Source organism: Vanacampus margaritifer, chromosome 5 (assembly GCF_051991255.1).
Source record: "Vanacampus margaritifer isolate UIUO_Vmar chromosome 5, RoL_Vmar_1.0, whole genome shotgun sequence".
Classification (NCBI taxonomy): domain Eukaryota; kingdom Metazoa; phylum Chordata; class Actinopteri; order Syngnathiformes; family Syngnathidae; genus Vanacampus; species Vanacampus margaritifer.
This window is the reverse complement of record NC_135436.1, coordinates 23,998,817-24,020,592: the sequence shown is the minus strand read 5'-3', so window position 1 is coordinate 24,020,592 and position 21,776 is coordinate 23,998,817. Positions and strand designations below refer to the sequence as shown.

The following is a 21,776-nucleotide window of genomic DNA, read 5'->3' as shown; positions in this document are numbered from 1 at the left end:
CCTTAATTGCTTTACTACATTTTTACAACCATTTGGTTATTTGTGTTGTCGCTCAATTCGCCAGTAATAGAACATTGTTGTGCAAATTAACATTTTACATGTGGACACTTGTAGAGATTTATACAAAATAAAAAGTCACGATATTTCCTAACTTGTTAAATCATTGAGGCATTGTAGATTAATAACAATTATTAATAATATAGGAAAAGCTCATTTGAGCAAATATGTTACCGCAGAGTGCATTATCAGTACCCAAGAATGAACCACCTATTCGAGTCATCTAGTCACATTTATTTGTTGTGCTTGTCACTATATGTCACTGGCAAAGATAGATGAAAAATACATTACAGGAAAATAATATTTGGACCAATTACAGGGGACTTTTCGCGGCTGATAGGTACTTGGCCGGCCTGCAAATTGTAAAAATACACATATAATTGATGCCTATGAAATACATTGTGGAAAAAATTCTATATATTTACAATGACAAATTGTGGGGGGAAACCTGATATGCATTTTTCACGAAATTCCAAAATTGTAAAAAAAAATTACAGCCATGGGTAAAATTAAGAGAACTTTTTTTCCCTTCAGTTTCTTGTTCATTTTAAATGCCAAGTTCCCCTAACATATACCAATAAAAACTAAAACTGCTAATTTTCTTGATAAATACCTAAATCACTTCACTAGTTCTTACATAATGATAGCATTCCATGTTTTCTTTTGTCAGTTAGTCAACTGGTACACGTTTAGTTGCACCAGAGTGCAGACGTTAAAATGGACAATACATCGAAGAAAATATGGTTGTTTTTGTGTTTGTTGTTTTTTTCCATGGCGGTATTGTAAATATTGGGGGGAAATCCGTGGGTGCCGAACCGTGGGTATGCGGGGGTTCTAACATTTTCCCCACGCTAATGTGCCCAAAAAGCCGTTTTAGAGATAGCTTAAGAGCTTTTTTGTAATTTGGGTGACAGCTACAATTAAATGTTGTCTTGGGACAACTGTCATTTCCACAACAGGTGCCTGTTTCAGTATTTTGTGCTCGGGTAACGCGTCCTCCAATTTTCATACCCCGTAAAATAGCAAAGTGCCGTTTCCTCCCTCTGCTGGCGTTACCAAGCAGTTGCGTTCAGGTGCAAACCGTGGGTGGGGTCGTCTTGACGCGTGCAGCCTCAGCACGTCCGTCGAACCCTCCGACATCCTGCAGGAGCAAAACGGCAAGCAAGGAAAGCCGCTAACGAGCCTGCATCAGCACCACCGCGGATAAAAAAAAAAAAAAAAAGCACCATGGCGTGGCCGTGCATCACGCGGGCTTGCTGCATCAACCGCTTCTGGAGCGAGCTGGACAAGGCGGACATCGCCGTGCCTCTGGTCTTCTCCAAATACTCGGACGTCCAGCACAAGCAGCCGAGGGGGGCCGCTGCGGAGAGCCAGCCGGAGGCCGCCAAGGCACCGCCCGCCGCCGCCGCCCCGGACGCCTCCTCCTCCGTCATGCGGCAAGACTACAAGGCGTGGAAAGTGCGTCCGGAGCCCAGCTGTAAGCCCCGGGACGAGTACCAGCCAGCAGCCGGCCCCTTCATCCCGGAGACCCAGTACCAGAAGGACTACAAAGCGTGGCCCATACCGAAGAAGCACGACCACCCGTGGATTCCCAAAGCCGGCCTAGCCCCTCCTACCACCACCACCACCAGCACGAAAGTAGAGCGAGTGGCCGCCGAGATCGAGACCGGCGTGGAGAAGAGCGAGATCGAGGAGAAGCTCCAAGAGAAGGAGGCGAAGGAGCCGGCCGGGAGGGACAAGTCCGCCGACAGGAAAGACCAAGAGGCGCCCGCCAGCGGCAAAGGCAGGGCGGCCGCCGACGCTCTCAACAGACACATTAAGCAGACCATGAGCACTTCCAGCAGCAGCTACAGGTAACGCCGACACATCTTTACACTTCTCTTCTTTATTAGGACGCGGATGATGCTCAAATTGTCCCCAGTTAACACGTTTCTTATTTTACAGATGGTCCTTGAACGCCACATCACTTAAAAGACATTTTACAATATATTGTGCTAATGGTATATCACTATAATGTTATATTTCATGTCATACCACATATCCTAGGGTATTTATTTACTCACCTGTGGAGACTAGGCTACCATTTATCTAAGTATTTGATAGAATTTTCAGTTTGGTTACTCAAATACCAAAATATTCAAGCTGCGTCCCTACTCCGTTGTATTGTCATATTTTTATTTTTAATTAAAACTTTGTTTAAAGTCACCGACATTAAAGGCGATGCTTGACTCATGGAGCCAATTTCAGCAGTAAAAAGTTAAAATTTTGTTCATAATGAATTTGATAACGTCATTATTTTTCATGTACAGTTAATATATTAATTAAAAAACACGTTTCCACTTGCTGTTGACTGAAGATGACGTCACCTGTACTGGGGAAATACAACCAATCACGGCCCACCTGTTTTCTGGCTTTGGTCAGCAAACTGAGCCATGATTGGTCAATACCTGTTTCCTGAGCACGGGTGATGTCATCTTAAGTCGACAGCAAGTGGGGAAATTCGTTTTTAAAGGTATTAATTGTTCAAGTTATTATTCCAAACACTGCTCCTCAATATTACGATACGATACGATACGATACGATACGATACGATACGATACGATATACTTTTATATTCCCCGTGGGGAACTTTTTCCTGGACTATTACAAAGTTGCTCTTCAAATAATGCCATTGATTAGCAAAGATGCTCCTCAAAAGAAAAAAAAATATATTTTGATCTTTGAATGTCTCACGATTCGATTCAGAATTGATTTTCGATTAAGAACGTTTTTTGATTCCAAATGATTTGATTGACAATGATTTTTTCTTCAATCTATAGGTGTGCAAGGAATCGTAATGATCTACTCCAGTCTGACTCGCTAATGCTAATTCGCAACACTTTTATCACTCAAAAGAACGGCACCACACTGCAAAAAAAACAACTTTTATTGGAATAACTTGATTGTGACTTTTTCCTTCAACTCTCTAATGTGGCTACAACTTAACAGTGTATTAGACCGCATGGTACCACACTGCCCCTATGTGGCCAAATTTGGTACAACATGAACAGAGCTGCAAATATAGGCACACACAAACAAAGGCAAGACAGTATAAAGTAATTTAAATAAAATCGATTTTGGGACATTTAAAATCGATTCTGAATCGTACTAGATGAGAATCGATTTTTTTGGGCACACCCCTATTGTACATATCAGGTATGTCATTAGAATGGGGCTCATTATGTGAGGAAGCTTTTGTCGTTATTTTTCTTGTTCATGAATAATAACAAGGTTTTCCTGAGTTATATTGATTGATTGATATATACAAAGGATTATCATACCATTGTAGCTCAAAAATCACTGGATGAAACGGCTTATGCCCATATATGGCAAGACCCTCGTGTGTTTTAAGACGCAATATGAGCTACACACAAGATGTAGTATAATGACGTGACTTATTGCACATTCTCTAGTTACGAGACCCCCACGACCTCCGAGAGTGATATTTCCGTAAAGATAAGACTAACGTATTGATCCGCCCCTCCATCCTTGCCCATCCCCCGCCTGGACTATAATCATGCGTGTTCCTCTCCGTAATCACATTGGAGCGCCGGCTTCCTGCATTCACATCCTAATGAACCTGATGTAGGCCAAGACTGAATAATTCAATAAACTGCCGGGAGGTTGGTAGCGCGGAGATTGCCAGTCACATGATGTTCTCTTTCCACTTAAGACATGATTAAGAAGAATATAGCGTGATGAGCAGTTAAACTTTATTAGGTGGAAAGACTATAATGGCACAGTGGACGGTCAATATGACTGACGCTCATTAGCAGAGACAAGATGTATATTTACGTCGTATAATCAGTGGCCTGTTTTCAGACTGTTAGCAAAACAGCGCTAAAGTGGTACTATTTGAAGGGATTTTAGGATTTAAAGTTCAGGTGTTTTGACATAGCGCATATTTGTACACTTTTTTGGTTTGTTGCCGTTGTCTCGCAGAACTGAGTTCAAGGCCTACAAAGACGTGAAACCGGTCAAGCGCATAAAGGCGCCATCTCAGTACAAACCCCCGGCCGAGAAGGAGACCAGCCTGGAAACCAGCTACAGCGCCACCTTCAAGGGCGAGCAGGTCAAGGCCCAGCCGGCCGACAACAAGCTGTTGGAGCGCAGGAGGATACGCAGCCTGTACAGCGAGCCCGGGAAGGAGCCTCCTAAGGTGAGCGCGCACACAAACACACTTCCTAAGTCAAGCCCTGAACAACATCGATAACATCCTTCCCCTTCCGGAGGTAGTTTTTAAAATTGAATTTACAGTATTTTTCAAATTATATCACAATTTTTTTCCCCCCATAGAAGACGTTATGGTAAGCCGTTTCAAACAAAAAACAACAACTTAGCATAGCGGTTAGCATCGCTAGCCTTAGCCATCTAAGTCATAGCTCGTGAGCTAACAAGAACTTCATCTATCATATGCGTTGTTGTCAATGCTACAAGCATGTGGAAATATTTATCAAAAAGAGGACCGGTCGCAAGTCTATCTTTAAATATAGTAAAAACACAGGTAACGGCCAATCAACGCTCGCCTACTTTCTGGGTTTGGTCATGTGATGTTGACAAGCTGCGTAGGCACTGTGATAGCTAGTTCAAAATGGCCGCCCCTTGAGGTGGATAAAAATGGGGTGGATTTTGTTGCTTAATTCATATTCCACAAAAACAAAAATAATCAGAATACTGTGTTTAGACTAAAATTATTATTCAGGAAATTGTTTTGGATCCATTTTGTTGGATTTCATTTCCATTTTTTTTTTTTTTTTACTTCATTTCTCAGTGACTATAATTGGTGTGTGTGGATGCATATATTTCGGTTCTTATGACTGTTTTGCCTTGGTGGAGGTATTAGGCTTGTATAGGATCTTATATTGCGCAATTTTAATTTTTTTCCACACTTAACGACAATAGTTGCCCCATATTGCGTGCGTGCGTGCGTGTGTGTCAACATGTGTTCATGTAGCCCCTCCCTCCCTCTCTGATTCTCGTAGGACGTGTCAGAAGCTGAGAGCAGCTCTGTTCTAAATCTGCTGTAGTCAGGTGTGTTTTCCGTTAGAAAAGCATGGAGGCTCACCTCGGACTACACGCACACAACCACAGTATGCACTACAAGACACAGTCTCATTCATCACTACCTTAATATTATTATTATTATTAAAAAGCTCCTCTTCACCGGTTGCCTGTGTCACCTCTTTTCTTTTGAATAATCCTGTCAATCATTCATGACAATTTTGTGAATCATACCACAATTGCATAGTTGTAGATGACTGCATTGTTTATCTAAGGGCCTCCTCCATGTTAGTATATACTGAACTGGAGTGCTTAACACATTTATTGGTGCCCCTTAAAAGGAAACGAGCTGGGACAGATTGATTTCATCACAACATGGCACTGCTGAGATTTTTGTTTGCTTTTTTTCACCCGCTATCGTACGGCCTATCAAGGAAATATTTTATCACAAATATTTTTACATTATTTTTTTTTTTACAGCGTATTGGTTCATTTGGTGTTACAACATACATCAACAATTGGCTTTTTTTGAATTGGCATTTGCAGCATGTTAATGCCAGCAAAGCCATCATCAGTGCATCCCTTTGATCATGATACAATTTGCAAGGTTAACAATGTCAAAAAAGAAGAAACTCAAAAAATATGTAAGATTTCTTTTTTTTTAAATTAACATTAGATGCTAAATACTATGAGAATGTGAATGCTTTGGCTAAAAAGCTAAAAAAGTCTAACTCTACTAAGAGCATCTGAACTTTATTTGGTGTTAATAAGACACACTTAACTCATTCACTCCCAGCAATTTTCACTGAAGCAATCCCCTTTGCTCCCGGCTGTTTTACTGGATTTTGACTGATTTTGCAAAGCCCAAAGAATATTGTGTTCTATTGCTATAAAAACATGGAACCTACCAAAAGAAAGATTAGAGTCTCCTCTTTCATAAGGAAAAAGAAAAGTATATTTCAATCCGTTTTTGTTTTGCAGCAATTAGCATTAGAGTTTCATCATTACTCAAAAATCGAAATATAAATGTGAGTAAATGAGCTTTTTTTCAGCATGGCCTTGGTTGATCTCTTATGCTCTGCTGCCACCTGCTGGCCGTTTTTTTTATAATAATAACTTGCATTGATTTAAGTGACCTCTTCAGGTCAGAGGCTGCATCAAAGCCTTCTCGTATGCTCTTGCATAAAGACGCATAAATACGTCTTTGGGACACTTTAAACGTTTACAATAGAACATATTTATATGTTTTTGGAAGCAAATGAGTTCATATGGGGTCAGCTGCGACTCTAATTTAAATGAGTTTGAATACTGAGCGATCATTTCTAAACACAGCCATATCATAGTTTAAGAGCATATGCAAAAAAAAAAATTCCCTTCTCAAAAATATATTTAAAAAAACAACAACAATTGAGTGGTGCAGGTTAAAGGTCACATTTGGAAATACTTTTGAAATGATTTACCTAGGTGTCTTTTTTTTTTACATCTTGATAACTTGGCATATGAACAGGGGTGTGTAGACTTTTTACATCCACTGTAAGAAAGTCATTTTACCGCACTAACAAAGACTAATAGAATGTGTAAAAACTGATCATGTCACTTCCTACCCCTGCAAAAAAAAAAAAAGCACAAAGAACTTTTTTTTTGGTGCTGTTTACTTGTCATTACACTAACCCCCATTAAGCCCCATAGGACACCTTAAGGCTCTGCATGCTCAAACCATAGACTCGAACCAACTACCGGTAAGCCATTTTCTAAAAATCTACATTCTGATGTTGGTTTGTTTTTTCACCCCCCCGCAGACGGACAAGCCGGCATCTCGCATCAGGCCGAAGAAAGCGACGACAGGGAAGGCTGTGAAGAAGGCCAAGGAGAAGAAGCTGCTGGCCGCTTCGGCGTCCGCCAAGAAGAAAGAAGACGAAGCGGCGGCAGAGGCAGAGGCAGAGGCGGGCGTTACCAAGAAGAACAAAGAGATTAGTAATAGACTGGCTGAGGCCAAACAATAACACCCGTCCGTATCTTCGTCAGCCTATTTTGCAACATTCGCCGTTAGCTCATGTACGTCGACGTGTGTGTGCGCAAGAAAGAGCAAATGTGTGTGCCCTCCGAGCTGATTTCTTGTGTGAATGCTGGAAGTATTTACAAATGTTATTCGACACTATTTAACATTATTAGATTTTATTCTCCTCGGTGTTTTACCGTGCTTCTCCTTCCACTTTTTTTTGTCACAAATCCAAACATTTTTCTCATTCCGAAAATTATATTTTTCCACAATGCCATTTTTTTTCATCTATACCAAGATTTCCTAATTTTCACCATTTATTGCTTATTTTTTTCCATAAATTCCATATATTTGAATGTCATTCAATATCATTCCAACTTTTCACATTTTTCACTAAAAGCATTCAACATCATTCCATATTTTTTTCAAATTCTTTCCATTTTTTCAATATCTTTCCAAAAATCACTTTCCATTCCTTATCAATCAATATCATTCTATAGCTTTCAATATCATTCCACAATACATTCATAAACATTGCACGTAATTGCTAACGTCATTCACAAATTGTTCCACATTTTCCATTTCATTTAATACAATTCCATATCATTCCACATGATTCCATATTTTTCACTTTAGCTTTCCAGCAGTCGCACGCAATTTTTCAAGAACTAGCTTTTTTCTTCTTCTAGTTTTATTATTACGATTAATTAAGCACCTAATTTGCACATTAGTCCTGAAGAGCCATGTTTATGTGTGCTCTTCGTGTACAAACGAGCATTTTTACAAGAGAACTCCACATCCAATGATTGTAAAAACTCATTTTGTGAGGAGGGGGGTGGGGGGTCGATTTTCTCTTTACAGTGCCTCTGCTGTTTTTTTTCTTTTCTTTTTTTTCCCCATCTGGCTGATCTCTAGTTTCATCCGTTTTGTTGCTAAGAAACCAAATCAATTAGACTAGAATTCCCTGCCGCTCTCATGCAAGCCCCCCCCCCTTTTTTTTCCCCACCCCGATATACAGTATGCATTCTAGCTTGTACATTGTGGCTTTTAGAGTCCATATATGCTGTGCTGTTTGAAATATATGCATGTTTAGTAGTAACAAAAATGATAGTCTAGTACTGGCTGTGCAAGCTATGAAGTAAACACGCACCAGCAAGTTGGTTCTCGCTACAACTTTACTGATACACTATTAACAAAACTTGTAGTTTTTAAAGGAGATTGTAGTCTTGTAGCTCCACCTTTTACTAATCAATACACACTAGGCCAATAATTTACATTTTGAGCGGGAATCTTAAGGCCACACTGAAAAGGAAAATAAAGTGACAAGTTGTAATATTACGGGGGAGAAAAAATGTCGTACTAACATGAGAACAATTTCATAGTGCTATGGGGAAAAGTTGTAATATTGCGAGAAAAATTCATATTCAGAGAAAAAAATTGTTGAGTGAGTGATTGTGTAATTGTGGAGAAAAAAAAGTCCTCATTAAAAAAAATAGAATCATAATGTTACGGACAAAAGGTTTAATATTGCAGGAAAAAAATACATAATTTAATCTCATTAATGTTTCATATTCTTAATATGGGAATTTCCTCATTTTATATTAAAAAACAAAAACAACCCAGTCTTATTATAGAAGAATAATTTTTGGGTGACACATAAGAAAGTGTAATATGGCAAGAAAAAAAGGTAGAATTTATAATGAGAATAAAGTTTGAGTATTATGGAAATATTGTCTAACATTGCAATAAAAAGGCATCATTTTACATACATACATTTTACACAGTTATGTTTACAAATTAACTATTAATCTCCATAGGAATAACTCAATTAAAATTTTAATTATTTAATTTAATTATAATTTTACAATACTAAAATTGCAATATGACGAGACAAACGTCTGAATTTTACCAGAATAAAGTTTTAATATTATGGGGTGAAAAGTTGTAATACTGAGGGGAAAACAACCTTTAATTATGATTTATATAAACTTACGATTAGGAAAATACTGTATATAGACCCGTCATTTTATAAGAGTAAACTCTTTAGTTGTGGTGTAATTGTAATCTTATAAGGAAAACAACTGAAATATAACACATATAACTCATTATTTCATGTGAATGAAAGTCTGCAAGAGAAAATTGTGCCAATAATGTGCCACTTTGTCAAATTTATAAAAAAGTTAAAAAAAATTATGACAAAAAGTCATAAAAATCGTGATGTCAGAATAATAAACGTGTAAGATGAGAATGAAGAATATTACAAGGAAAAAACATTTCATATTACCAAAAGTCATCATTTTAAAAGGATGAAGAAAAAAGTCTAGTATGAAAAATATGTAACATTAAAAAATGTCTTTTAATATAAGTAAAAATATTACTATTTTCCCTCACAATATTACAACTTTACTTCCATCCTTTGTACTACTTTTCTTTTCAGTGTCTCCAGCATTAACATGCACTGGGTGCCTCCAAGCACACTACACTACTTGATCGTGTGCGTGTGTGCGTGCATGTATGCGTGTGTGCTTGTGTGTCCATGCCATTATCACCACAATGAAGACAGCAAAGTGCCACCCAGTCCACTCCCACTCCCTGGTGCTGAAGGCCGCCATGTTTTTTTTAATTTTTTTTTGTAGTGGTCTGCTTTATTCTGGATGGCGTCGCATTTTCTAAATCACAGCCAAGAAAAGCTATAAATCGACAAAAAGACAACTGAAGCAGATGATGATGTGTTTGCTGTGATCTTGTGTGTGTGCGTGCTTTTCAGCTTGTTCGAATTGAACTCGGATTAAAGTAAACAAAAAGTGAACGTCAACTCTTGTGATTCATTTTGTTTTTGTGACTTTGTTTTTTTAAAAGTCCTATTAAATATGGCCCTATGAGAGACTGCAATTAGTACATGGTTTAATAAGAAAATAATTTTGAAAAATATCTTAAACACATAAAAATTGCTAACTAAGAAAGGGTGAAAGCCACACATAAAATCCTTGGTGAAGTACTGTATTACTTGGCTAAATATCTAATTGTATTTACTCGTTGAGATGTTATTTGTTATTTTCCTGCAAATCAGTCATGCTGACATAAAAGTGAATCAATTATTCAGTGTTTATGTCTGTGTGTTTCCACAGTTGCATGAGATAGTGAATAAATGATTAGTGGAGACACTTTAACAGTAAAGGACCATCTACCCCAGTTCTGCTATTTGCGTCATGATCCAGTCAATAATGTTTGTCAAGTATGCTTAAGTCGTATTAATAAAAAGTTTTTTGACACTCATTTTGAATTACAGTACAGTAGTGCAAACATTAAAATGACGGTAGAGGGCTCTGTTGCGAGACGTAGCTTGTTCTGCTGATAAAAATCTCAGGAAGATGAAGATCACTTCCGGGTTGGTGCCAGGGAAATCCGGAAGTAAACAAAGGCAGAAAAGCAAGTGGAGGGAACGAACGGTTGGATGGTTGGTGTCACATAAATATTTGTAAGAAACATTTCCCGTATTGTGGGAAACATTCATGATTGTAATACTAAACTTGACATCTCTACTAAAGATTTCACAATTAGCGAATGAATGCATTTTTTTTATTTATACTGTATAAGATACGCTAACGCTGGGTTGTTGGCTATGAAAACACCAACTTTTGCCCATTTTAAATTGGACATTGTAATTCATCTTAGCTGTTATTTAGCTATTTATATATTTATCACCAAACTACCTGATGTGACACATTAAATATAACAGATGACCTTCAATTAAATTACATCAATCTAACCCTTAATGTACTTAGCTTAGCTTCCTATAACCGTTAATTAGCCGTTAACGCACTGACCTACAGTTGCAACGTAATAGTAATATCAATATTTGTTGCATGCAACAAATATGAGGCAGATTTTTGTTTTAAACCAAACCAGTCTCAGCTTGCTGTCTAAAATGTCTTCCTCTGTGCCCAGCATGTAAGCCCTCATCACGATGACCTCCAAAAGGATGGGCTGCTTTGAGGTGGCGTGTGAGTGGGCGTCTTGCAGCTACATAGGATGCAACATGGAGAAGCTGAGCGACCACATGTCCGCTCATCTGACGGAGTACTTGGGGGACAAGGACGCCCTGGAGGAGTTGGGTGCGGCTGGCGAGAATGTGTCATTTGAATTGTGTGATCCACGAACTCCGTATTGACCGCGTTGTCTGTTTCCTCAGATGAGTACGCTTGCCTGTGGAAGGGCTGCGAGTTCGTCTCCATGGGCCGCCCGGCCGAGTTGGAGGCGCACGCGTACTTCCACAACTACCACGGCAAGCTCAAGTTCGTGGGCTCGCAGCTGCTGCAGTCCCGCCCCGATCTGCCCGCCTGCACCCTGGCCGTGCACAACAACCTGCTGCCCGAGGTCTCCGACAGACACGTCTGCCAGTGGGAGAACTGCGATGTATGTGATACAGGTGTATTTTTAATGTATTTTTTCTGTATTAGTGTTTGGCCATACAGTAGAAAGAAAGTCGAACAGGTGTTTGGGAATTGCCGTTTACTTTATTTCAGTGGTCCCCAACTACCAGGCCCGAGCAGTGGCGGACTGCACAGCTGACAGAATAAAACATTTACGGCACAAAATTTTGGTTTGTTTATTATCCAAGGCTAAACAAATATGCCATATATATTTAAAAAATAAAAACAAAAAAAGCCCACTCTAAAAGTGAATTCTAATTAACTGAATAAAAAAAAAGTCAAAAGGAAACAATAGCTAATGAAATATCCAAAGCTATCATAACCCTGCGTTGCTCCAACACCCTTTCAACCCATTCTAACTTATTAAAAGAACCTTAAAACATATAATCGCACATTTTTTTAAACACAAAAAAGGTGCATCGGCGATTGTGGTTCTCCTTTCCCACATGCAAGTATTTTATTTAAAAAAAAAACTGCAAAAAAATAGGGGTCTCAAAATGTAATGGGTTAATTTTTAGTTAATTTAAAGCGCCTTTATTGCCGCAAATTATTTAAAAAAATGCGATTTATCGTGAGTTAATTATTGAAATCATACGATTAATTACAATAAAAAAAATGAATCGTCTGACACCCCTAAAGAAAACAAACATTTTAAAAATGATATGGCAGGGGCACGAATGATAAACTGCAGTATAGCAGGGCAACCCTGTACCAACTCACATTTTGTCATTCCCCAGAGCACATTTACCAATCCCGAGTGGTTCTACCGCCACGTGGACAATCACATTGAAAGCGCCGAGCAGCAGCCGCTCTTGCAACGACAGCAGGCTCTCTTCTGCCACTGGTCAGGTAGGACCCTCAAGTCGCCGCTCGCTCTGCTCCAAGCTGCTCATTTCACCCGCGTTGGTCCCGATAGGCTGCCACGCCTACTTCAAGATCCGCTACCGGCTGAGAGAACACATGCGCAGCCACACGCAAGAAAGACTGGTGGCCTGTCCCACCTGCGGCTGCATGTTCTACAGCAACACCAAGCTCTTCGACCACCTCCACAGGCAAGCCCAGCCAGTGGGTGAGAGGAAACCGCAAACAGCATCTCCACATCAGAGCGGATTCTTCGCTGCTCTTCTAATGCTCCGAAACGTGTTCTCATAATAGAGTCACTGGTGTGTGAACACTGTGGTAAAGCCTTTTCCAGCGAGAGATTGTTGAGGGACCACGTACGACAACATGGTAAGTGTTTACGCTCACGTTATAAAGTCTATTAACAAGGGATAGACCGATAATCGGCCCGGCCGATATACAGCACTTTATGAATATTGGCATCGGCCTCTTTTTTTGTTTTGATGGCCGATATATTAACTCTTTGACTGCCAGACGTTTTCAGAAAAGGGATGCCGTGGGTGCCAGCCGATTTAAGCATTTTTGACTGATCTTTCAAGGTCCACAGAAAATTATGTGTTTGGACTATGGAAACACACATACTACCAAATGAAAGATTGGACTCTCATCTTTCATCAGAAAAAAAAAGTTTGTTTCTACCTTATTCCGTTTTTCAGTAATCAACAATAGAAAATGGTTAGTTTCACCTCTGTTTTGAAAAAAAAAACGTATTTTAACGTCTTTGGCACTCATCCATAGGATTTTACTAAACGTTATTTAACGTTTTTGGCAGTCAAAGAGTTAAAAACTGTTATTTTTGCTCTGACGGGCGCTTTTCTCCTCCGACTGCTCTGAGTCAGCAACTGTTGACTCCCTGCAGCATTGGCCCGACCACAGCACCATCTGATTGGTTGCTTGTGCAGTGCTAACAGCCAATAAGCAGCAATTAGCGTCTATTAGCCCGTGAGCTAACCGTTAGCTCGCGGGCTAACCTAATAAACCATTTTTTAGCGGCTATTTGGGAGTTAGCGTGCAGGTGACTAATAAACCATTTTTTAGTGGCTATTTGGCAGTTAGCGTGCAGGTGAATGGTTAGCCCGCAAGCTAACCGGCTAACTCGCAAAACAGTTAGCTCGCGGGCTAACCGTTCACCTGCACGCTAACTCCTAAATAGCTGCTAATTCGCGAGCTGTTAACTCGCGGGCTAAATGTTCACCCACACGATAACCCCGGGATAACTCCCAAATAGCCGCTAAAAAATGGCCAGCTAACCCAATAGCTGTTATTTGCGAGCTAGCCGCTTAGCTCGCGAATTAGTGGCTATTAGCCCGCGGGTTAACCGGCTAGCTCGCAAATTAACGGCTGTTAGGTTAGCTCGCGGGCTAACCTAATAGCCATTTTTTAGCGGCTATTTGGAAGTTAGCGTGTGGGTGAACGGTTAGCCCACGAGTTAACAGCTCGCGAATTAGCAGCTATTGAGGAGTTAGCGTGCGGGTGAATGTTTAGCCCGCGAGCTAACAGTTAGCCTGCAAATTAGCGGCTATTTGGGAGTTAGTGTGCGGAAGCCACATTATACAAAAGCTGTTTAATAAACATGTCCTTGAAAGCATTTAAACAGTAAAGTGCTGGAGTTTTTATTATTATTTTATCATAAAAAAAATTGACACCAACTTTTTTTTTCTGCAAATGTATATCAGCTTCAAATATCGGTTAGCGGCCTCCCTGACTACCGATAATCGGTATCAGCCCTGAAAAAAGCATATCGGTCTATCTCTATCTATTAACTATCAACTAGTTGCAGTAATACGTCCGAAAGGGGGGGAAAAAACAATTGTGGTGTCACGTGTGATGCAGTGAATCAAGTCAAGTGTCCTTTCTGCGACATGACGTGCACCACGCTGGCCGCCCTGAAGATCCACATCAGGTTCCGACACTGCGACGAGCGGCCCTTCCCTTGCGACTTCTGCGATAAAAGGTCCGCTCGCGCACCAACGCGCCAACCTAAACAAAACACAGGTGTGACCCGTGCTCGCCATTCCTCACGTCAGGTTCAAGAACCAGCGAGACCTCCAGAAGCACATGGACGTCCACAACGAGGGTTCCGTGTTCCGCTGCTCCATGGAAGGCTGCGCATATTCCTGTCAGACTTTCCAGACCTTGAACAAACACTTCAAGAGGGTGCACGAGGTCGGTCGAACCGTCGGGCAAAAATGGACGCCAGTTCATGAGATGAGTCATGTCATGTTTTATGTGCAGGTGGGGGGCATGTCCAAGTATAAATGTCACCTTTGTGACAAAGTCTTCTCCTGGTGTTACACGCTCACGCTTCACCTGCGAAAGAAACATGAACTCAAGTGGCCCTCGGGACATTCCAGATTCAGGTTGGTGACATCATCACGGAACATATTTGGTCGTGTAAATTGCTCAAAATGGACGCCAGCATGGCAAGTTTTCTTAAAGTAGAAGTCAAGCTTAAACATTTCTTGACAATAATATATGTGACCTCACTAGTCTAAACATGACATTCTGATTAATATTACATTTGCGGAATATGAGTTATGAAGCAAAATCCAGACATTTTTCTCCGTCTCAGGGGGCGGCCATTTTGCCCCTTGTTGTCTGTCGACTGAAGATGACATCACAGTTGCTCAGGGCTGAGGCAACGACCAATCACACCTCACCTGTTTTCTGAAGCCGCGCTGTGATTGGTTACCTGAGACCTGAGCAACTGTGACGTCATCTTCAGTCGATAGCAAGTGGCAAAATGGCCGCCCCCTGAGATGGATAAAAATGGCTGACAAGAGTATGAAAAACAGATAATGTTCTTCATTCATCTTTTAGAAACTTCGCTGCACATTAACAACACTGAATATTTTATGTAAAGTAGACATTTTTAATATTATTTTACAGAAACATTCAAATAGAATACCAAAATAGGCCTTTATAAAACATTTTTGTTTGCTGTACATTAAGAATATATATTATGGAATGAAATACAAATCAAATTGTTGAACAAAACAGACTTCTGTTTTTATTTGTTAAATAATGAGTGTTTTTTTGAAAATATATAATAATTAGGAGTGTCGGGCGATTATATTTTTTTATCGTAATTAATCGCATGACTTCAGTAGTTAACTTACGATTAATCACAAATTTTATTTCTGTTCTAAATGTACAATAAAATGTAAATGTGAAAAAAATGTTAAACTAACAGAAATATGGCTGCATTTTTGTAGTCATTGATACAGTAATTTCATTAATCATAAAATTGAGTTAAGATTAAAAAGATGTACCGTGTAAAAAATGAGTGTGATATTGATTTGTGTTGAAGTAATTATCTGCCACTAGATGGCATAATTGCATTTGTTGAAACGAATGCCAAAGAAACGATGACCGTTGCGCAGATACAGGAAGGACGTGGACGGCTTCCTGAAGCTCAACATGGTGCGCGTGGAGACGGAGGAGGTGACCAAAGAGATCATGAAAAACATGAACAAGAAAGTCGTCAGCCTTCGCAAGAGTCGGCGAAGCCGCGGCGAGAAGGCCGCCGTCGGGCCCGACTGCTCTCCGCCAAACCACTCCTCCTCTTCTTCCTCCTCTTCCTCCTCCTCTTGCGCCTCCTCAGAGGAAACGTCCGCTCAGTCCAGCCCGCGGCGCGCCGGCGACTCGCCCGTCTACTGCGTGATGAGCACCGTCCCGCACATCGAGGACGAGCCCGGCGGGTCCGGCCAGGAGGAGGCCGACCCTGGCGGCACGTCCGGGGCCGTGCGGGCCCTCACCATGGTGGCGAGGGGGCTGGGCATGGATGTAGTGTGATGAGCAGCAAAATGTTGTTTTATTGTCATGTTTAATTGTTGACTTCAAGTTGCCTTGTTATAGATTTTAAATGCAGTTTTCCCCCAATGACAATTAAGTATGCGTCTCCTGCTTTTAGATTTGCACGCGTGTTTTCCTGTTGTTTTATGAGCCAATCCCAAATGGGCTGATCATTTTTGTCAAATAAACTCATGCTGGTGTTAATTACTCAGCCAATCAGGTTAAAAGTTTGTTATTTGTCAGTGGCATCATGTGAATGGGGCAAACTTTTTTTTCCCCTCCAACATCTTTTTTTTTTTATGTAAGGAGATTTAATGTAATGATTGACATAATCCTGATTCTGAACCTATTTGTTAAAATATTTTTCACTTAAATATTGCTGGAGTTGTGTTGAATCGGTGCACTAATGTTTTTATGCTTTATATGCTGATGCAATTTTTTTAATTATACTTCTTTAAAAGTATTAGCTATAATACAATCACTTATTTTTTTTGCAGCTTAATGCAGTGCAATTGTTTTACAAAATAGTTATATGTTTACATTTGTATTTAATAATGACAATTTCTGCATTTTAAATAAAACTTTAATCCAATAACATTTTTAAATTTTGAATAATTATCATTTCTACATTTTAATTGCACAATTACAATCGTTTTTACATTTAAATTTGAAATATTGAAAATGATATATTATTAAATGTCTAATCCTCACATTTTATTTGAAAAGTGAATCACATTACAGAAAGACTTAAAAAGTCATAATGATAAAAACGTGGTGTCATTTGAGTTCAACCCACTGTCGTTCGCTCAACCAATGAGGTTGAGCTTTAGCCCGCCCAAATCCTCCAGAGCCCGCCCCTCTTCTTCTACGAGTACCAATCACGGTGCTCTACAAGTACGAATCAGTTTTGCACCATTTGTAGCGAGATATTTGGTGCAAAACTCACGTGACTGGGCAGCAGCAGAAAAAACACTTGTGACTCCTAGTGGCGACTTCTTTGACTACAAGTTGTCATTTCTACAGGTACAAATCACAACTTTTACAGATACAAATTTACACTTCTTTATACAGATACACATTTTTTTTTGTACAGGTTCAAATCATGACTTTTACAGGTACAAATTAGTTTTTACAGATACCCCAAAAAATTTACACATACAATTTTTTTTTTTTACAGGTTCACATTTTTTTTACAGGTACAAATCACGACTTTTACAGATACAAATTTAGACTTTTTTTACAAGTTAGTTTTGCACCATATTTACCGCCATATGGCTCCCCTGGTGAGGGTGAAAGTGCGACCTGGAAAAGCTGCCAAAGCCACCATGAGTCCATTCCGACATCTTGTCGCTGACTCCTAGAAAGTGTCGCGAGGTTCTGTGTAACAGTTCCGGGTTGTACCAAGAACCGCCAGCGTGTGGTGCTGTCACAACTCGTGACGACCCTCCCACAATTTGCTGCTTCACGAGGATAAGCTGCCTCTTTCTGGTGTGATGATGCCGCCATATTCCTGTAAGCGCATTCGGACCGTCCTCCAGCGGGTTTGGGCGGTGAAGGGTCTTCGGTGGTCTTCTTGGTCTCACCAGTCCAAAAGCGGAAGGAGACTCTTAACAGAAAAGAAGCATGATAGGGTCGAGCAACTCGAGCCTGGCAATTATTTAGCCGCCACTCGCTTGTAATTACATATAGATGCCACAAGATGGCGCAGGACACTTAAAAAATGAGATCGTTAAAACCATACTTCCAACATGTACACAAACATGAACCCATGTTCACTAGCTACCACTAGACAGTAGACTAGATAGATATTATCAAGTAATTATCGTAAATTTACAACCACTCACTTGTATGTTTAATAAAAATAGACACTTTTTTGTACACTCACTTGCATGAGGGAACGTGGAGACGGGGGATGCACTGTTGCCATGGAGACCGTCATCACGTTTGGCAGCGTTGCGCTTTAAGCAGACACACAAAATGTAAATGTTATTGACCTGGTTGCTCAAATTTTGAATTTGAATCTCATATACTAGCGTATGAACAAGGGTGTGTAGACTTTATATCCGCTTCCACGCCAAATAAATACTCCGGAGCCCCTATGGTGACATGGTAGAGGGGGGGGGGGGGGGGTGATTTGCTTTACTGCGCAAAAACGTTTACGTTCCCTCGCAATATTTTGCGAGCGGACGCTTTTTATTTAATTATTTTTTTTATTTTACGCGTTGATGTACTTCCGGGTCAGCTTGGATCCTGTTGCCTCGAATGCGCGAGTGAAAGGCGGTGGCCCCATCAAAGTAGATTTGAGTCTCCAAGGTTCCGGAAAGAGTTATGGAGGAGGACAGTACAGACTTTTTATCTTTGTATTTTAAATCCATTTCGAAATAAAATTCAATTGAGCTTTCCCACTGCTGTATACGCTCCATCCTCGTCGCTTTTGGTAACACCAAAGATGACCCGGAAGTACATCAACTCGTTAAAAAAAAAAAAACATGCGTCTCCTCGCAAAAAATAAATAAATTAGTATATAATAACTTTTGCGTTATCTATAAATAAAAATTTAAAAAAGAAAGGAAAAGTAGTCAAATCACCTTGAGCTGCTGGCTGTAATAAATGTTCCAGGCGATGCACACATGCAGTGCGCCCCATCTCACGCCGCTCTGTCACGTGCACAAACACACACTTGATTTGCTCATAAGAAAACACACGCATGTAACATATGTAACAGCCTCTTATGTACTGTATAATGTGGTGTCCTTACAGAGGTGCGTCGAGGGCTTCTCATGGCTTGTTGAGGGAGCGAAGGCCCGTCCAGGTCGTGTCAGTGTTTATCAGAAATCTGAAAGTCCAAACCAAGAGGAAAAGAAAAACAAAACAAAAAAGTTGCTTTAGTTATGCTAGCTAGTTGTGCTGGACTAGCATTGCTTTACGTACACGGCTGTTGTCTTAAAATGGAAGATGACGGCAGATACAATGAAAACAGCAGAGGACCCACAAAACCTAAAATAAATATAAAATACTAATGGAATTAATTGAACCTTGGTTTAATAAATAATATTGAATCAATGAAAGACGTGTTTACATTGAATGCCTTTTATTTAGTACATGATAGAAGACTTCGGAAAAAACACATTTTTTCTTCTTTTTTATTTTATTTTTTTAATACACATTTAATATTTTTAACAAATCAGTGTGTATGTGTGTGAAACATGCAAATGAGTTGCCCCGAAATCCCATTGGAGGTGCTAATCCAGTTGAGGCTTTGTATGCTCCAATCCATTTAAGTCATTTGTCAAGCATCCATAGCAAGGGCACAACTTGCCTATCTCTCTCCTTCTAGCTCCCTCTCCCCAGTCCGGCCCTGGGTGAGCAGCTTTGCCATTTGATCTTGTCTAGTGTGAGCATTAGCAAACCTTTCACCTGTTTTTCCTCTGTTAGGTTTAAGTGTGTTTATCTGACAAATTTCTTGTTTGATTGTTTGCGGTGATGTCACAAAAAATTCCCTAAAACAATCACCCATAATTTCAAATAAATCCCTTTATTTACATATATATATATATATATATATATATATATATATATATATATATATATATAAAATCCTTAAAATTGCACAAAATTAATGGCAATCAATGGCGACTGATATTGGTATCGGCTGATGTTGTGAGTACCGATACCTTAAAATAAGGCTGGGTATCAGTCTGATTGCAATTGTGGTTACACACTCCTGTACTGTGTCATACATGTCAATAAATTGTATTTCACAGCCCCTTTATAAGGTGGTTCTAATTGGTTTATTGGTTTAAGCTAAATTATTAATTGAATTGAAGCTAAAATTGATCTCAAGGTTAAATATAATAAACAAATAATTACATCATTTACATTTATTTAATGAAGGGTAGAAAAAAATAATTAAGGCTTCCCCTATTAGACATTTATAAATAAGTCATTAATTATCTTTAATGCAATTTAGTTAGGGCTATCATACATTTTTTTTAAAGGTAAATTAATGACACAATGGTTCATTTAATTAAGCATATCCTTATAAACGTTTTCCAAATAAAAAGCTACATAATTACACTATTGAATTTAATTCAGGCTAACCTTTCTTAATACAGGGTCTCTCATAAGAGTTAATAATTGATTTAAAAATGATTATTTTTAATTATGTTTGAAGTATATAAAGTTTTTAAGCTACACCCACAAATAAGTTTCTAAATGTCAGTATTCAATTAGCTATCTTTTTGAAATATTGTTTTTGTGAACTATTAATAAAGAAGCTAAGGATTGACTATTCAAACTACATTTATATTTTTCTATAGATGACACTTTGTGCTTTAACCATTTAGAATTGGCAGCATTTTATACTATATTAAAATACTATTTTAAAAAACGTGACCAATGAGCTTCCTAATAAAAAAAATAGAAAGAAAAAAAGTGGTGGATTTTGACATCCTGCAGAGCTAAATTCATTTAACAAAATCATGTAAATATTGCACTACTTTTCATAATTAACTATTAAATGGCATAATAATAAAAAAGACAAAAGTAAATATATATTTTTTAATCATTGCAATTGATTTATTAAATCATCAATATTACCTTTCTACATATTATAAATAACATGTCACCTACCTGCTGTATGTTCCTTTTCGCACCTTCCTCATCCCCTTGCGGACCATCCAAATGAGTCACTTCTCCAGTCAAGGTCCACAGTGACATCAACAATGTGTGTGTGTGCGTGTGTTTGTGTGTCAATCATTTGTCAGTGTTACAAGAGCAGCAAAAGACCATTAACTCCTCCTGGTGGCTCACACTGATCCTATCAGCAAACTAATGTGAGCCACAACGAGAACAATATTTCACCTTCACGTTGACTTTTAAAGGCCAAGGAACCATTTTAAGTAACTTCAAGAGCAAAAAAAAATAAAAAATCTCAGAGCGAAAACTGTTTCGTCCCAACACTCTTTTATAAAGAGTAGTATTATAAGTAGTATGTAATATCCCTTAAAAAAAAAAAAAAATCTTTGATATTGCAACGTGTATTAAAAAAACACCACACAATTGGGGCAAAAAATATGGTTGGGGAGAAAAAAAACAGCTGATTTTTGCTAATTTAAAATAAATAAATAAACGCAGCTGACACCTGCCTATTAAGTGCATGACGAAAACCAAATCCTTGATATGATCATCAAGATGCTTAAGTTCCAAGCAGAAATATTTAATTGCATTTACTTGCATCTTTTTGGCACTGGTTGGTGTCCTGAATGGCCCTTCCACTAATTGGGCTGCCCTTTAATTGGATTCAATTAGGCTGAACATAAGCTGCTGATTGGATGAAAGGTTCTCCTTCACGTGATCAGGACTTACTCACAGCCTCCATCTCGACAAGGAAGTGCAGTCAACAATTATGCCCGCCACCTAACAAACCTATTTCACCATGCCAAAAGATGTACATAAAAAAATTAACCTAGTTTTCACTTTCTGAAGGTGTAAAAAGCCTGATAAAGCAGGTGGCACATTATTTCAAACCCAAAAAAGGCCATGTTGAAAAA

The 21,776-nt window shown here is 39.2% G+C and overlaps 3 protein-coding genes across 5 annotated transcripts; 2 read left to right on the top strand and 1 right to left on the bottom strand.

Moving 5' to 3' along the window:
- The first annotated feature begins 306 nt into the window (after positions 1 to 306).
- Positions 307 to 9,911, top strand: map6b (microtubule-associated protein 6b). 2 transcript variants are annotated; one of them, XM_077566089.1, is made up of 4 exons: positions 307 to 1,910; positions 4,039 to 4,255; positions 5,079 to 5,127; positions 6,897 to 7,035. In XM_077566089.1, exons 1-3 carry the CDS (start codon positions 1,285 to 1,287, stop codon positions 5,121 to 5,123), a joined length of 888 nt encoding a protein of 295 aa, XP_077422215.1. In that variant the 5' UTR covers positions 307 to 1,284; the 3' UTR covers positions 5,124 to 5,127; positions 6,897 to 7,035. The 2 variants fall into 2 exon arrangements, with proteins under 2 accessions (XP_077422215.1, XP_077422214.1); XM_077566088.1 differs by lacking the exon at positions 5,079 to 5,127 and having other exon boundaries at positions 6,897 to 9,911.
- A 578-nt stretch (positions 9,912 to 10,489) lies between these two features.
- On the top strand, positions 10,490 to 16,431 carry LOC144052178 (histone H4 transcription factor). 2 transcript variants are annotated; one of them, XM_077566056.1, is made up of 10 exons: positions 10,490 to 10,553; positions 11,045 to 11,211; positions 11,289 to 11,512; positions 12,267 to 12,378; positions 12,446 to 12,598; positions 12,685 to 12,759; positions 14,263 to 14,383; positions 14,457 to 14,595; positions 14,665 to 14,789; positions 15,813 to 16,431. In XM_077566056.1, exons 2-10 carry the CDS (start codon positions 11,064 to 11,066, stop codon positions 16,222 to 16,224), a joined length of 1,509 nt encoding a protein of 502 aa, XP_077422182.1. In that variant the 5' UTR covers positions 10,490 to 10,553; positions 11,045 to 11,063; the 3' UTR covers positions 16,225 to 16,431. The 2 variants fall into 2 exon arrangements, with proteins under 2 accessions (XP_077422182.1, XP_077422181.1); XM_077566055.1 differs by having other exon boundaries at positions 10,494 to 10,574.
- A 687-nt stretch (positions 16,432 to 17,118) lies between these two features.
- On the bottom strand, positions 17,119 to 20,942 carry LOC144052424 (uncharacterized). The gene is made up of 5 exons (XM_077566476.1): positions 20,857 to 20,942; positions 18,983 to 19,060; positions 18,813 to 18,881; positions 18,110 to 18,182; positions 17,119 to 17,830 (listed from the first exon to the last, which is right to left on the bottom strand). Exons 2-5 carry the CDS (start codon positions 19,004 to 19,006, stop codon positions 17,469 to 17,471), a joined length of 528 nt encoding a protein of 175 aa, XP_077422602.1. The 5' UTR covers positions 19,007 to 19,060; positions 20,857 to 20,942; the 3' UTR covers positions 17,119 to 17,468.
- Positions 20,943 to 21,776: the final 834 nt, after the last annotated feature.